At 32.9% G+C, this 14,616-nt stretch overlaps 1 protein-coding gene across 1 annotated transcript; it reads right to left on the reverse strand.

The window, feature by feature from the left end:
- Window positions 1-3,212: 3,212 nt before the first annotated feature.
- LOC114173790 (Threonyl-tRNA synthetase) lies at window positions 3,213-13,960 on the reverse strand. The gene is made up of 19 exons (XM_028058392.2): window positions 13,429-13,960; window positions 13,266-13,325; window positions 13,069-13,158; window positions 11,506-11,580; window positions 11,200-11,328; window positions 11,008-11,097; window positions 10,719-10,807; window positions 10,550-10,646; window positions 10,013-10,099; window positions 9,589-9,673; window positions 8,275-8,369; window positions 7,616-7,648; window positions 7,437-7,523; window positions 6,796-6,888; window positions 6,096-6,188; window positions 5,785-6,006; window positions 5,116-5,187; window positions 4,386-4,457; window positions 3,213-3,491 (listed from the first exon to the last, which is right to left on the reverse strand). The coding sequence occupies exons 1-19, from the start codon at window positions 13,885-13,887 to the stop codon at window positions 3,396-3,398; spliced, it is 2,124 nt and encodes a 707-aa protein (XP_027914193.1). The 5' UTR covers window positions 13,888-13,960; the 3' UTR covers window positions 3,213-3,395.
- Window positions 13,961-14,616: the final 656 nt, after the last annotated feature.

Here is a 14,616-nt window from a genome sequence, read left to right on the forward strand (position 1 = left end):
CATTGATTGTAGCCGGTGTTTAGCTTCATTGTCATTGTTATAATAATAAAAACAATAATCATAATGATAATAGGATAACAAGATAATAAGCATGATGATGATGATGTTTTAGCTTCGCTATTTTGTGATTGTTGGTAGTGAGAAAGGAAGTTGTGTTTCATGCATGCGTGTGCATATCTGCAGCTGCTGATCATGATGTGTCTGTCAGTCGGTGGGCGTGTGTATGGGTTCGTAGCACGTAGTCACACACAGCGAATCTAGCACAATATTGTACTTAGAAATCAACTGTTACAGTTGTTTAAGGATGTTAAGTGTTGCAAGTAATAATATAATACCATATATTTTGTTTTGTAACTTATAATAAAAATCTCATGAATAAGCCACACATGTTGTGTTGTATGGAAACAAAGAAAAGAAAAACAATATATGGATGTAATGTAACTATAGATATATAGTGGTTTGGTTTAGATATGTTTTTTGGCTTGAAGGGGAGAGATGAGAGATGCGTGAGTCTTGAATAGGATGACTAATAAATGGTATTAATATAATAAAAAATAAATAAGAAATAATGATAATGATAATAATTAACATGACAATAGTCTGTTATTTTTTATTGATACAGTTTCTGATTTCATTTGTGTTTGAATGAGGCTTAAAGAACAGTAACTTTGGAATTAGTATGATTGAGAATGTAGTCTCTATCTTATTTTTCAACATTAATTGCATTCACAATGATTGAATTTTAAAATAGATTAATATAATGATAAGATACATTTACTACTCATCTCTCCAAAATTAGAAGTGTTGATAATTGAATATTCTCTGATATTTTATAATATACCGAAAGGGAACATACATTGTTTGATCAGATTTTCGATGAACATATATTTTTGAATGAAGTTTATAAAGATTTGAAAGACAAAAATTATAAAAATGAAATTAATTTATTTGTAAATTCAAATTAGTTCACGGAAAAGTAATTTGGATACAACTTTTAATAATTTCTCTATTTTTTAATTTAAATATAAACTAATTTTAGTCTATAAAGACATATATTTTATTTTATTTTCATATTTTTCTTTTTTAAAATATTTATGCATAAAGTTTCTTTCATCTAGCTATTGAATATTCTCTGATAAGTTAAATCATAGAAGTTTCTTTCATCTAAAAATAAAATATTTACTTTTGTGAAGAACATAAGGAGGTAGTGGTTGTGATGGTGCAGCATGGCATGCAATGGCTATATCATGCGTATAACAGTGAAGAAGACTTTGTTATTATGTGCACTGTGAAGACTACATGATTGAAAATAATAATGGAGGATGTTGAAGAAAGGACGTAACCAAATTTAGTGTCCATTGTCTATTGTAAATAATTGATTACCAAACAATACATAGCAGTCTGCAGCTGCTACCACCACCTACATTTCGACCTTTTCTCTAACTTGAGTAAAATTAGATTCCCTTCTGTTGCTCTAATTCTTACAGGTTTTACCCAAAAATGTCAACGCATCATTGTACACAATCACTTTGTGTGTGATTTTTATTTGATTTTAAAGTAAAGGTAAAAAATGACTTGGCATTGTTTTCTGCTAAAATTGACTATTTAATTAATTTACTTCTTTTCTCAAGAACAATGTGCTATGGTAAAGTGTGGTGGAGTAACTAGTTATTTTCTAATTATAGAATTTCATTTTGAGGCATAGTATGAGCTATATCAATGAAATACAAAACATTATTAATATACAGATGATGATGATGATGGAAATGTGTCACATATGTTGCAAACAATCAGACTGTCTGGTTTGTCCTGTTTGAATGAAATAAATAATAATTCTATGACAGTATAGAAATTAATAATAATAATTCAATTTATATATAATAGCCTGTACCACTTAAAACTTAATTTATTTTTAAAAAGAAAATATCAACATGACTTAAAGATGGATGTCATCTAACATATATACATATACCTAAAATTTCCTTTCCTCTTTTTCATAAAAGCAGATGTAATAAAGTTTAAAACACATGTATTGAAAATAAGTTATTGTATTTACAAATTAGCATCTAGAAATATTTTTAAGATAAATACTTCTCACAATAAATAATTTCACGAGTATTTCTTCAATCAAATGTCAATAATATATTAAAGTTACACATAGGTGAATAGTATTTTGAATCCAATCTTAAAATAGTTTTAGCACCACTAAATTCAAGTCTTAAAATCCTTGTGAATAACTAACAAAGAATTAAAAATAATATAATACAATTCACAGAGAACAAAACAAAAAAATCAAAAATAATATAATACAATTTAATAAGAACAAAACATCACGGAAAGTTTGAGTATTTTAATAATTGATGTATGATGATTAATTTTTAATTTAAATTCATCAAACATATTCTGAACTAAATAATTCTAAATTTTGTAGAACTTTTCTAAATAGTCAAACATATATAATAGAATAGACAAATTTTATATTTGCATTTGCTTGCAGATTAAGTTTTGAAATATATAAAATAGATGTAAAACATTTACATTTTTAGAAAGATATTGTCAAACAAATTTCGATTATCAAAATTTTATACACTTTAATATACTTGTTAGTTTGGTCTACATGTAAACTTTTATATACTTGTGGATAAAAGTCTGGGAGCAATGCACATTAAAGAGAATAAAAAGCATATGAAAATATATTCAAAGAAAAGACATGTATATCAAAGAGAATAAATAAAGCATGCATGACGAACCTACCTACGCTCAAGTTCAATTGATTAATGAAAGACATTCTCACTGACAAACAAATAAAAAGTTAAGATAAATTCTAAAATGAGTCATTCTCACTGAAAAAAAAAAATAGATGGATAAGAAAAATTCTAAAGCTACCCACTACTTGTGACGTCACACAGTTGGGTTGAGAACTCTCGAAGTTAATGCCACATAAGCCAACCAAGTACAACCATACGACACAAAATGGGTATGAATATCCAACTTAACGTTCTTCATAATACACCAAAAAGACAATCCTGGATCCCTACAAAAACCTAGGCAAGTTGCTAACAATCATCATTGAAGATCAACTCCAAAACGCATATTTTCTTCAAAAGTCAGTCAACAACTTCAAAGAAAATAGAAAATTCAAGAGGCATGTAAACTCGAGGTAGGAACGTAGAAACACCAATACAAGGATCTAATTGACTACGTTCCAGGTATAACCAAAAAACCCGTTATCTTCGTAGTGTGATGGCAATGCAATACACTGATCATTCAAATCATATATAAAACCAGGATAAATAGCAAAGTTAAATTAAAAATATAAATAATGCACACACAAATGTGTAATCTACGGTATTTGGGGCTGAAAATTTTCTTAAACAGTTTTCACAAGCAAAGTATCAATGGTAAGCTGCAGCTTCGTCTCTGAAATGTTTAAGTAGGTTCTCTATACTCATAACGTTATGATCTCCCTTGTCTCTAACTCGCACACTCACCTGGAAAAACAAATCAACTCAGCTTTCCACAGGTAGTAAACAGAATCATTAAAAGATAGCTACATGATCCATAAATAATGAAGCAACAAATGGGCGTAAACACTGATGTATAATTTATTTTACTAATGTAGAAATGAAAAAAAAAATTATATTTGGTCCAATAAGATAATGGTGTTATACTATTAATGTAGTTAACTTCTCCGGACAGATCAGGACCATTGGCATCTCTTAAGAGATAATGCGGGAGAAAGCCTCCAAGATTAGTAGATGATGCAATCTTAATCAGAATTCTTAGAAATGTAACTCAGGTATATACTTGAGCTAAAATGAGGAAAAATGATTAGGTGGTTCTACATTAATATTTAAATAACACATGACCTAAATTGTAAAATTTGAATTGTAATATATAGATATAGATATTGGTTGGATTAGGAACATGGGCACTTAGCGTTCTACTTGATAATTTCACCAAAATGAGAGATACTAGCATCCTTCAGCTCTTCAAATTAAAATCAATCAACACAAAGCTTAAACAGTCTTAACCAAGCTAGTATCCTTAGCCCAACATTGACTTGTTCAGTAGGCCAAAGGTTCTTTCATTCTTAACCCTTTCCGTTTCTGAATTTGACTGATGCTATACGTTTTGCACATGGCATGAGTGTGAATAAAATATTGTGATGAAACTGTTTGTGCATAAGCTCATATAAGCAAGCTTGCTTTCTCCTTTAGACACTTCTAATTAATCCAGACATAATTATCCAAGTGTGAGAAATTCATTAAAAACTGTGTTTACAGTTGTTAGCAACCCTAGGTCAAACAAATATGAAATGTATATGAGGATATGTCACGAGAGAAAAGGACATGATTATTTATGATAAGGGACAAATGAAGAACCTGTCCAGTATTTGCTTCCTCCTCTCCGACAACCAAGATGTAGTTGTATTGTGCTAATTGTGCTTCTCGTACCTGCAGAATGTCACAACTTCTATTTAAAGACAATTCTCTTCAATCAAGAAGCTGGATAAATAATAAAAGTATATAGTACATTGAGAAAAACAACTTACAATTACAGATTTACTAAACATTTAGTATACTAAATTTTTCAAAAAATAAACTCCCAAATATTAAAAACACAAAAACGACTATTAAAGTAGTTTGATATAATAAGTTATAAAAGTGATACTAAGTCATTTGGGACACAACTAGTTTAGTTGCGTTTAAATGAATTACGATACTGTAATTAAGGTTCCAAATGTATAAAAAAAATTGAATAAAATTCATTACATATAAAAAAAATTAAAATATTACAATAGAATAATACATACACTTTGGCAACGTACAAAATCTAGTAACATAAACTCATCAGTAGCTGACTAGTGGCAACAGCTTGGGGCAGAAAAGATACATCCAGTAATACAAAATCCTCTTTGGCAACAAATTAATGTTCTATCTAAACGCTTGTATAAAAAATATGAACCATATAAATGCTGAGTCTCTCCCATTTCAAACTTAATACCAATCATATAACCAATATAAATACTGAGTCTCTCCCATTTTGGGCATTATTATCCTCAGAATGAATATGTAATGAAATCAAACTTCTGGGCCTAAAGGTTTAGGTTACCTTCTTTTGAATCTTCCTATCAGTTGTATCAGCATCAATGTGAAATCCTGCTTGGTGGATCTGATCTTTCACCTAGAAAATTGCAGTCCAAAAAAGTTACATGACCAACAAGCCCTTGCATTTCACATATCAATATATGTAGCATTACAAGTATCCTAACAAATTAATAAACAGAACGATAAAAAGTCAATGGCCTGTTTGATTTAAGAAATGTTTCCTGCCTTTGCCAATAATTACAAAAATGATATATTTCCCTGTTGCCTATTTCCAAATAATTGTACAAGGTGAAATTTTAATGATCATTAGTGAAAATAGAAAGCATTCCAAAAAACCGAACACACTCTAAGATATTCAACTCTTCACGGAGATTGCTTGAACTTTGCGATCAGGTTACAGCTGGAAGTTTACTTGAAAATGAATGTGATGGACTGAACATAATTTAGTTACACAATCGAACTGATTCAATGGTTTCAACATCATACAGAAAAGCTCAGGAATAAACAAGGAAAAGCCAATGTTGCAAAAGCTCCTTGAGAGTACTAGACAGTTAATTTACAGGCATGTAAAAAATACAGGTGCTTCAAGGGATACGTCGTACAACATTTGTACCATTTAATAGTTATAAGCAAATATATAAAAGAATAAAGCATAAAATTCAGAGCTGCGTACCTGTAGTGCATAAGATTGTGATTTTTCAGACACAGGACATACAATTGCTTGACGAGGACTGAGCCAGAAAGGCCATTTACCCTTGTAGTGCTCTAAAAGTATGGCAAACATGCGTTCAACAGATCCTAGAATTGCTCTATGTATCATTACAGGTCTCTCAATTTTGGCTTCATCCTCAGCTGAGAATTCCAACTTAAAACGATCAGGAAGCTGGAAGTCAAGCTGCAAGCAACCACATTCACCTGGCTATTAGATGAAAAGTTATGCAAAACTAAATCATGTGAACAAAAATTTATCTGAGTATGGCGAACCTGCAAAGTTGCACACTGGAATTTCCTACTTAATGCATCAGATACACTGATGTCTATCTTTGGCCCATAGAATGCCCCATCCCCTTCATTCAACTGCAAGGTTTTACACAGAATATAAGCACAAAGATAGTAAAGCTTACAAATGTCACATTTCACAGAAAATAACAAAACAGATTATGAAAATAAAAAATGGGGTATGTACGTGCGAGTTTGCCCATACCAACAATATAAAGAGGAAGAGAAGAAATAGGTGCTGTCATACACAGAATGAAACTGCTAACATAAGCAAATTGGATCATATGGTGCAAAGAGGAATCAAGGACGGCCTGGAGGAATGGGCCTGTAGTAGAGAAAAGGACAAGAGGATCTTGAGGTTGTTAATAGAAACTTCATTTATCATAGGAAGATTGCAGAGAAGAGTGATTAAGTGCAATTATCACCGAATGATGAGAGAATGGTGGGATAAATGTGATGGGAGGATGGGAGAAAACAAGGGGGTAGGCAATGATTGAGTGAATTGAGAGGAATCTATGAATTTCCTTGGTATTGAAGATGAGATGGGTAAACTCCACTTTTGGATATCCAATCTGTATTAGTTCTAATCTAATCAGAATTATAACCGTATTTCAAAAGAATATCCTGAACTATATATCACTGGCATGAAATATTCTATAAGATATACAGAAGAGGACATAATTACCTGCCAAGGCTTGCCAAAATCATCTAAAGCTTCTTTAAGAGCACTTTCAGCTTTATCCCAGGTTGCAATATCTCCTAGGTATTTCTCTGGTCTCTAATCAAGTATCCGACACATGAAACAGTTATTTTTAATTGAAAAAAAAAAACAAGGATTGGTTTGAAAAAACTTTCTATGCTTTTCTCCTTAAGTGGGACGCAGCATAGAAAGACCACAAATTTGCTGTGGAGTTAAAATGAGTATTAATGATTCAGTGCTACATGGAAGTAACGGGACTATAATGAAAGTCCACGTTACCATACCAATTAAATAATAATACATAGTGAATACGTTATTTTGAAAAATTTAATCCAGTGTTAGCACTAATACTGAGAGAACCTACAATAAAAAAAATACTATATTTCTTGGTAAATTTAAATAAGAGACTAGTGTAGCTATAATTATAATTTAATCTACTGGAGAAAACTGTCACATTAATGGGATGGCATAATAAAATCTAAAAACAGTCCACAGGCCACAACAATTAAGATACTGTTGAGAGCCCCTTAAGTTGAGGACTAAGCTTTGAAACTCTGAATTTACTGATTTTGAAAACATTTAGAAAGGTACATGGGCATTAAGAACAATTAAGATTGAAAGCATACCGTTGAAAGCTTCAGCTCATATGTGAAACCAAATATGTTATAGACATAATTGATGAAACTTAATGCGTTCCTCACTTCATCCTTTATCTGTAAAATAAACAAAAATCAGTAGCTCAAACTGCAGCTCAAAAGGGACTTGCAAAGATTTATGTTGCATAAATTTAAAGATAAAAACTCACCTGGGACTCCCTGCAGAAAATATGTGCATCATCCTGAGCAACATTTAAATCAAATGTCATTAACAGTATGAAACTCAAACAGTATAGAACAGAAAGTAAAAAAGATAAGGAAATGATCCATATTTTTCCTTTTAATGTTCTTTTGAGTTGTAACCGTATCATATTTTAAAGAAAGGAAAAACAAGCATCACCAGGAAAAAAATGACATTTTAGCTACACTACTATAACAGCGTATAAACACAACCACGGTGTTTAATTTTAAGATGAGCAGATCAATCTACTGTTTCTGTATATAAAATTGTCAAGCCCACAAACAGTAATCCCCAACTTATTTGATAAAAAATGCATTTTCTACTCCAGTATTCATAATTAATGAGACCGAAACATGCATTCAGAATCTCAAATACCAAATTGATATGTTTGTTATAGTTAGTATTCAATTCGCTATGTTTGCCTGCGAAATTGAAAAACCGAAGAATCTAGCCACAATAATGTATAAATATGTATGTGTTCCTGCCTCTGTACCTTGACATGAAAAGTAATGTATTTCGTGGTTCTATATACTAAGCAGCAAATTAATTTTATTGGATTAACCCAATAAAAAGTGGACCCACTTTCATAAAAACTACTGCTAATCCTGATACAGAAGAAAGATTCACCTGTTGAAATCTCCGAACACGTGTCAATCCACTCAGGGCACCACTAGCCTCATTCCGATGCAAAACTCCAAAATCAGCAAAACGGAGAGGAAGTTCTGAACAACCATTGAAAAGTTGAGATAATATTTCATGTAAAAAAATAAAAAATCAGCTCAATCAAATTCAATTCTTCAAGATGATATACACTGACACTCATGAAGCATATCAACCTTAAAACAAACTACAGATGACGGTCTGTTTGAATATTGTTTTTAAAAACGATTCTTTAATTTTAAAAAGAATAAAACTTGCTTGATGACATTACTTCTCATTTGAAGTTTGGGAAAAATGTTTACAAAATTAGTTTTTTAAAACCAAAAAATCAGAACAGGTTCAAGATGTTTTCTTAATCTGTCTTTTTTTTTTTCTGATTGATGTCTCTCAAGAAAGTGATGTCTTGTAGAAACTCAGCACTGTCATAGTCAACCCTTTTGACCTCTCTTATTTTCATCCATTTTCCATAACCTAAGTAAAGGGTTTGCATTGATGATGTTAAGCCATTCTAACAGCAAGTAGTGATGCTGTGATGGCAGCTGGTTGACAGTGTAAGGCATTCCAGCAGTGGAAGAGTGTGGCGGTACATCTAGGTGGTGGTGAGATGACAAGTCAACAAAACATGGAGACACAGGTGTGACAGTGACATGCTATTCTATTGATGGTGATAAGAGCCTACTAGTACAGCATTGATGATGGTCCTTGGCATGGTTGAGCAGTAACAGGGAGAGATTGTGTTATCAAGATATCATGTTATCAAACATATTGTGTTCTAGTTTTATGTTCTCAAGAATAGTTTTCCTAAACTATTTAAAAAAAACAGCTATTAAATACAAAATTAAAAACTTTCAAACAAGACCTTGGTATTTGAGCTCACTTGAAAATAAAAACAGACTGTATCCGCCTCTCACCACCACAAAGGTATAAATTTATACTCAAGTTCAATTTTATCAAGTTAGCTGATTGAAAATGCAAAGCAACAGTAAGATATAAAGTGGAAAAGTAGAAATTCTAGATGAACCATAGTCACAGTTCCCACCTTGGTCGTCCTGTACACAAATGTGGCTTATCATAGGAAGAGGAAAAACTGAAGCCATAATATAACGACAGTGAATACTTATTTTCCATATAGGCAACTGTAAATTCACTTATCTAGGAGCTCAAATATGTGCATTTTCCTAAATTCAAACTGAAATCTGGACTAGCTCAGCCAATGAACATACAAACATGAAAGATTGATACCATCTGAAAAAGATAAATCTCCATCTAAATGAAAATTACCTCTATATGATCGAACCCTGTGTTTAAACATCAGACAGTGTCCTGGGCAATTCATTGGTTTCAACCCAAACTCTTGTTTGTCAATCTAGTTCACATAAAAAAATACACTTTGGTCAATAACTTGATTGCTTGAAAATTAAATGCCTTCTTGGAAGGGTTTTATACTGTTCAGGTTGGGCAACTTAAAATACGTAGTAGAGATATCCTATACAAATCCCAACAACACTATTAGTTTCTTTTCCTACATCCTAATACATGGTCCCCGCCCACAAAGATCATTCATAAAGGTAATAATTACATGAGCACATACATCAACACAAATCTCATTCGTCCAGATTCCCCCATGATAAAGAGATATGTCCTTCAACTCTCTAACCAACATTCTTACAGAAGCTAGCATTAATAGATATTGGAAAAAACATACCTCTAAAATAAACATATCCTCTCTATAATTTGCAGCATGACCAGATTGCACCCACAGATCCATGTTAAATACATTTGGAGATATGACCTGTTGATTCCATTGGCAAATAAATAAGTACTAAGTGCATGGCCTTTTCGTCACTTCAAGAAACTCCTACAATACAGTAGTGTTGGGCCTATCTTTTTTTGGCTTTTCTTCTTCTTAAGAGGAGAAGCTAAGTCAAACATATTTGAGGAAAAAGTCTTTAAAAATCAAGGAGCTTAACGTTTATAAAAGAAAAGGAAAAGCAGCTTTTAATATATTTAACTGAAGTAGCTTGTCTTAAAAATTATTAGATTATACCATAGCCTCCCCCTCCCTATCATCCTACACAGATCAAAGTGGAACAACGAAATAGAGCTTATAGTTTAAAAGAAGTTTTTAAGCTAAAATAGACAAACAACTTCCACATTGTTTTTTAAAGTTCGTTTGCTAGATTTAACTTCAAAGTGACTTCTAAAATCAACACAATGGGCCAGATGTAGCCTAAAACTCAACCTCTTGATAACCCCTGTCTTTGTACTGATTTCTAATGAAGTCCATGAGTTTGTTGTAGACACGAGTACCATGTGGAAGAAAAAACCAGCTTCCTGGGCTGACAAAACAAAGACAGATCAGTCACATAAGCTTACTAAATGTTGCAATAAGACTAATGGCCCCAACATACCTCCATTCATGATGAAGAATAAGCTCTTGCTTCACACCCAAAATCCGGTGATCATACTTTTTAGCCTCCTCCAGCCGATGCAAGTATTCCTAAAAATTCAATAACAAAATGGGGAAAAATAATCAAATCATAATAACACAGTAAGCCTTAATTCAAAAACACCAGTGTGCATGTAGCATAGCACAGAGGAACTAGAGCACCGCTGATAAATGCTACAGGACACTATTAATGACTACTAGCTAGTTATTTACTTATTCCACAAGAAACTGCAATTGATTATTCAACCCACCTTTAAACTCTTCTGATCAGGATAAGATATGCCATAAACTCTTTGTAAACTTTCACGATCTTTGTCCCCCCTCCAATATGCTGACGAAGCCTAGAATTCCAACCCAATTAAACCAAAGTACTTGCCATTGATACAAATTAAAGGATAAATAAAAATAAACAGTGGTTGCGGGAAAACACAGCTTACACATACCTTTAAACATGCAATTGCTTTGACAAAGGATGTATTAGGAATATGGGGTCCACGACACAAGTCAACCAGGGGACCACATCTGTATACCGTGATAGTTTTGTCGGCAGGCAAATCATTGATAATCTCAATCTGATCAGAATAACCACAAAGCCGAAGCGGCAAATTGTGAATTTGAGATATAAAATATTATAGGCGATAGCAAACAGGAAATATCAGAATTAAGAAGATAATAGATAATATCATTAAAAAAAGAAGCTAACCCCACCCCACCCCACCCCACCCCCAAAAAAAGTACGGTATGCTTGCCTTAAACTTATTATCAGAAAACATCTCCAGTGCCTGATCACGTGTAACTTCAATGCGCTCAAACGGTTGCTTTTCCTGCAAATATAATTTTCAACGTTAACACAAAAGTAATGTTTATCAGAATGATGAGTAACACATACAACAAGAATAACAATAAATGTATTCCATTAACTGAGGCCAGCTAAATTTTCAGAAATATTATTCACTGTGAACTTTTCTTTTCCATAAGTTCTTCCAATATTGTTTTCGATCTTCCTCCACCCCTTTTCATGAGGCTATAAAAACCATTAATTACTCTCCTCACCAGTGCCTCCAGTGACCATCTTTACATGTTTCCAATCCAACTCAACCGATTTTTATCATCATTTTCTAAGTATCTGTCACATCAAAATCCCCTCATTTACAATCATTTTGCATCCCATTCTTTCTTGTCCTGATCCATCTTAGCATACTTGATTTTGCTACTCCAACATTTTTCTCTTGTTCTCCATTTAAGTCCACATTTATTACCATAGAAACGTGCTAACGAAATTCTTGGAAACGATAGATAAAAGAATGGAAAAGAGCAACCATATCAAAACATCTAGATTAAGGAGGAAAATCTGAAATCTCTTTCCCTGTACTAGGAATATTTGAAAGTATGAAATGATATGTTTTGATTTAGACATTAAAGTCCATGTTGAAACTCATTATCAGTAAGTGGGCACCCATCCAGTACATGGGTTCTTCAATAAAAACCATATCAAATGGTGCAAATGACTCAACATTTTGTTGCTTCTGGTAAACTAGAGAGAGTGGAAACATGTGTTGCTGATTTGCTTCCACACATGCATTATAAAAAGGGGATCTGAATTTATTTAGAAATCAAACTTATGTTTGGAGCAAATCAAAAATGGGATAGACTTTATATCTTTTTTTTTTCTAAATTAGCTTTTACTAAGGGTCATATGGTGAACCAATAAAAACTTAAAAATAAAAATCATTTTTTACTAAATTAGAAACCACTTCTAAAACAAAAGCAATTGAAAAATTGAATAAGGTTGGCTCCTCTAAAGTGAGGCTATCTCTAAAATGGGTAAGGGTGTATGATATATCTACCTTATTTAACTGAAAGTGCAAAGAGATCTTAAACAAAAGTTGAAGGAAGGGTACATCTTCGCACTCATATTGGGGAAGATATATCCCTTTAGAAGTGCATTTTCATTAAAAATAAAATCACTTACTATTTTTTTAGCATTCCAAACTCAAGATTTGTTCAACAATTAAACCAATAATTCCAAAGACACTCTTGATAAACATTACATTTCCAGATATAGAAATATATGCAGAGGATCAGAAATTTGGGAAAATCTTTGATAACTATGAAGTGTCTGTAAGTCCACAAAACAAGATTACAAGGAGAAATCAACGTCAAGAGAAAAACATTAAGTACCATAACCATTATTCATCATGGTAACCTCTAAAAATCCCAATAGCCACTGTAGCGTCTAAAGCAGCAGTAAACATTAAAAAAAAAAAAAAAGACATAAATAAGATAATAAAGAAGAAGAAGAAGAAGAATACCGCAACAGCCTTCAATGCGCCAGCTTCAATTTGCTTGAAGTGATCGTCATTGAGACCCAAGTCACCGTAAAACGCATCATAATAGAATCCCTAAAATAGAACATTCACTGTCTAATTCAATGCACACCTCACAAAAACATCACAACATAGTCAAAACCATATAAACACGTTACAACCAACAAAAAACACACACGAACCTCTCCTCTTGTAGTGCAAGGTCCAATGCAGAGCTTGCACCCATACTCCGTCTCAAGAGACTGAAAATAAACAAAAAGAACAATACCAACAACAATAATCACTAATTCATCTTAATACAAATTGAGATAAAAATTAACAAAAAACACTTGAACAGAGCTAGACCTGGCCGAGTATGTGTGCGCTGGAGTGCCAGAACGTGTCGCGACCTTCGTCGTCGTCGAACTTGAAGATCTGGAGCTGGCAATCGTCCTCAAGCGGGCGCGCCATATCCCAGAGCACGCCATTGACTTTGGCGATGAGCGCGTTGTTGGCCAAATTCTTAGAGATTTCGCGCGCCACGTCGAGCGGAGTCGAGAGCCATTTCTTCGCCTCCCTCACGCCGCCGTCGGGAAGAGTAACTTTAATAGGATCCGGCGAGAGCGAGAGGCGCTGCGTTCGCTGCTCCGCCTGAATAGTCTCGAACAGCTTGATGCGCTTCGGAATCGCCGCCTGAAGGTAGGCGTCGTCCTTCGCGTGAGCAACCATGGCGGCAACGGCGGAGGAGAAATGGTTAATAGGAAGACGAAGAAGCCGAGAATGCGGACAAGCGTAACGGCGCAAACGGATTAGAGAGTATAGCATAGCATAGTGTGCTGTGTGTGGGTTTTGGCTTCGAATTTTCCTTTTTCTTTATTAGTAAAACGGAAATAAAGAAAAATGAAAACAAATTGTATGCGCTCACTGAGTTAGTGGGTTCAGTGGGTAAAGAGAAAGGTTTCTAGGGTTTATGGTGAGGTCGAGCCCATAATTTTATCTTAAATTTTTTTTACTATAGGAAAATGATAAAAATATTTTTAAAATACTACAAAAACTCCAGTTACAATTTTTAGAAAAATTCTGAAAAAAATATTTAAAGACGAAAATTTTAAGAATGATAATTTAAAATTGAATTTTAACCAACTTGAAATAATATTGTAGAAAGTAATTCGACAGGGTTGGAAGTGGAAATTGTAGTGGCGCTATGTGGCAGTGTTTGGCAAATGGACATTCTATTGAGGGAATGATTCTAAAGTATCAAGTAATGTGTCAACAAGCATTAAGTTCAAATTGCAAGATAAAGATTTCCGGCAAATGAACTAACTCACTCTGAAAAAGTCAATGGATGGAGTATCTTTAATAATTCTTATATTTTACATTAACTTGTGACATAATAATTTTACATATTAATATCAAATGTTATTTACTTAATTTTAATTTAGTACATTTATATATATATATATTGATTCAATTTAATTTTTATTTATTTTATTTTTGTACCAATTTTCTTTTGAAAATGTAGTAATATTATGTTTTTCGAGATAAAATTTATTA

The sequence above is a fragment of the Vigna unguiculata genome, chromosome 2 (genome assembly GCF_037176805.1).
Source record: "Vigna unguiculata cultivar grain cowpea cultivar isolate G323 ecotype 2 chromosome 2, ASM3717680v1, whole genome shotgun sequence".
Taxonomy (NCBI): Eukaryota; Viridiplantae; Streptophyta; class Magnoliopsida; order Fabales; family Fabaceae; genus Vigna; species Vigna unguiculata.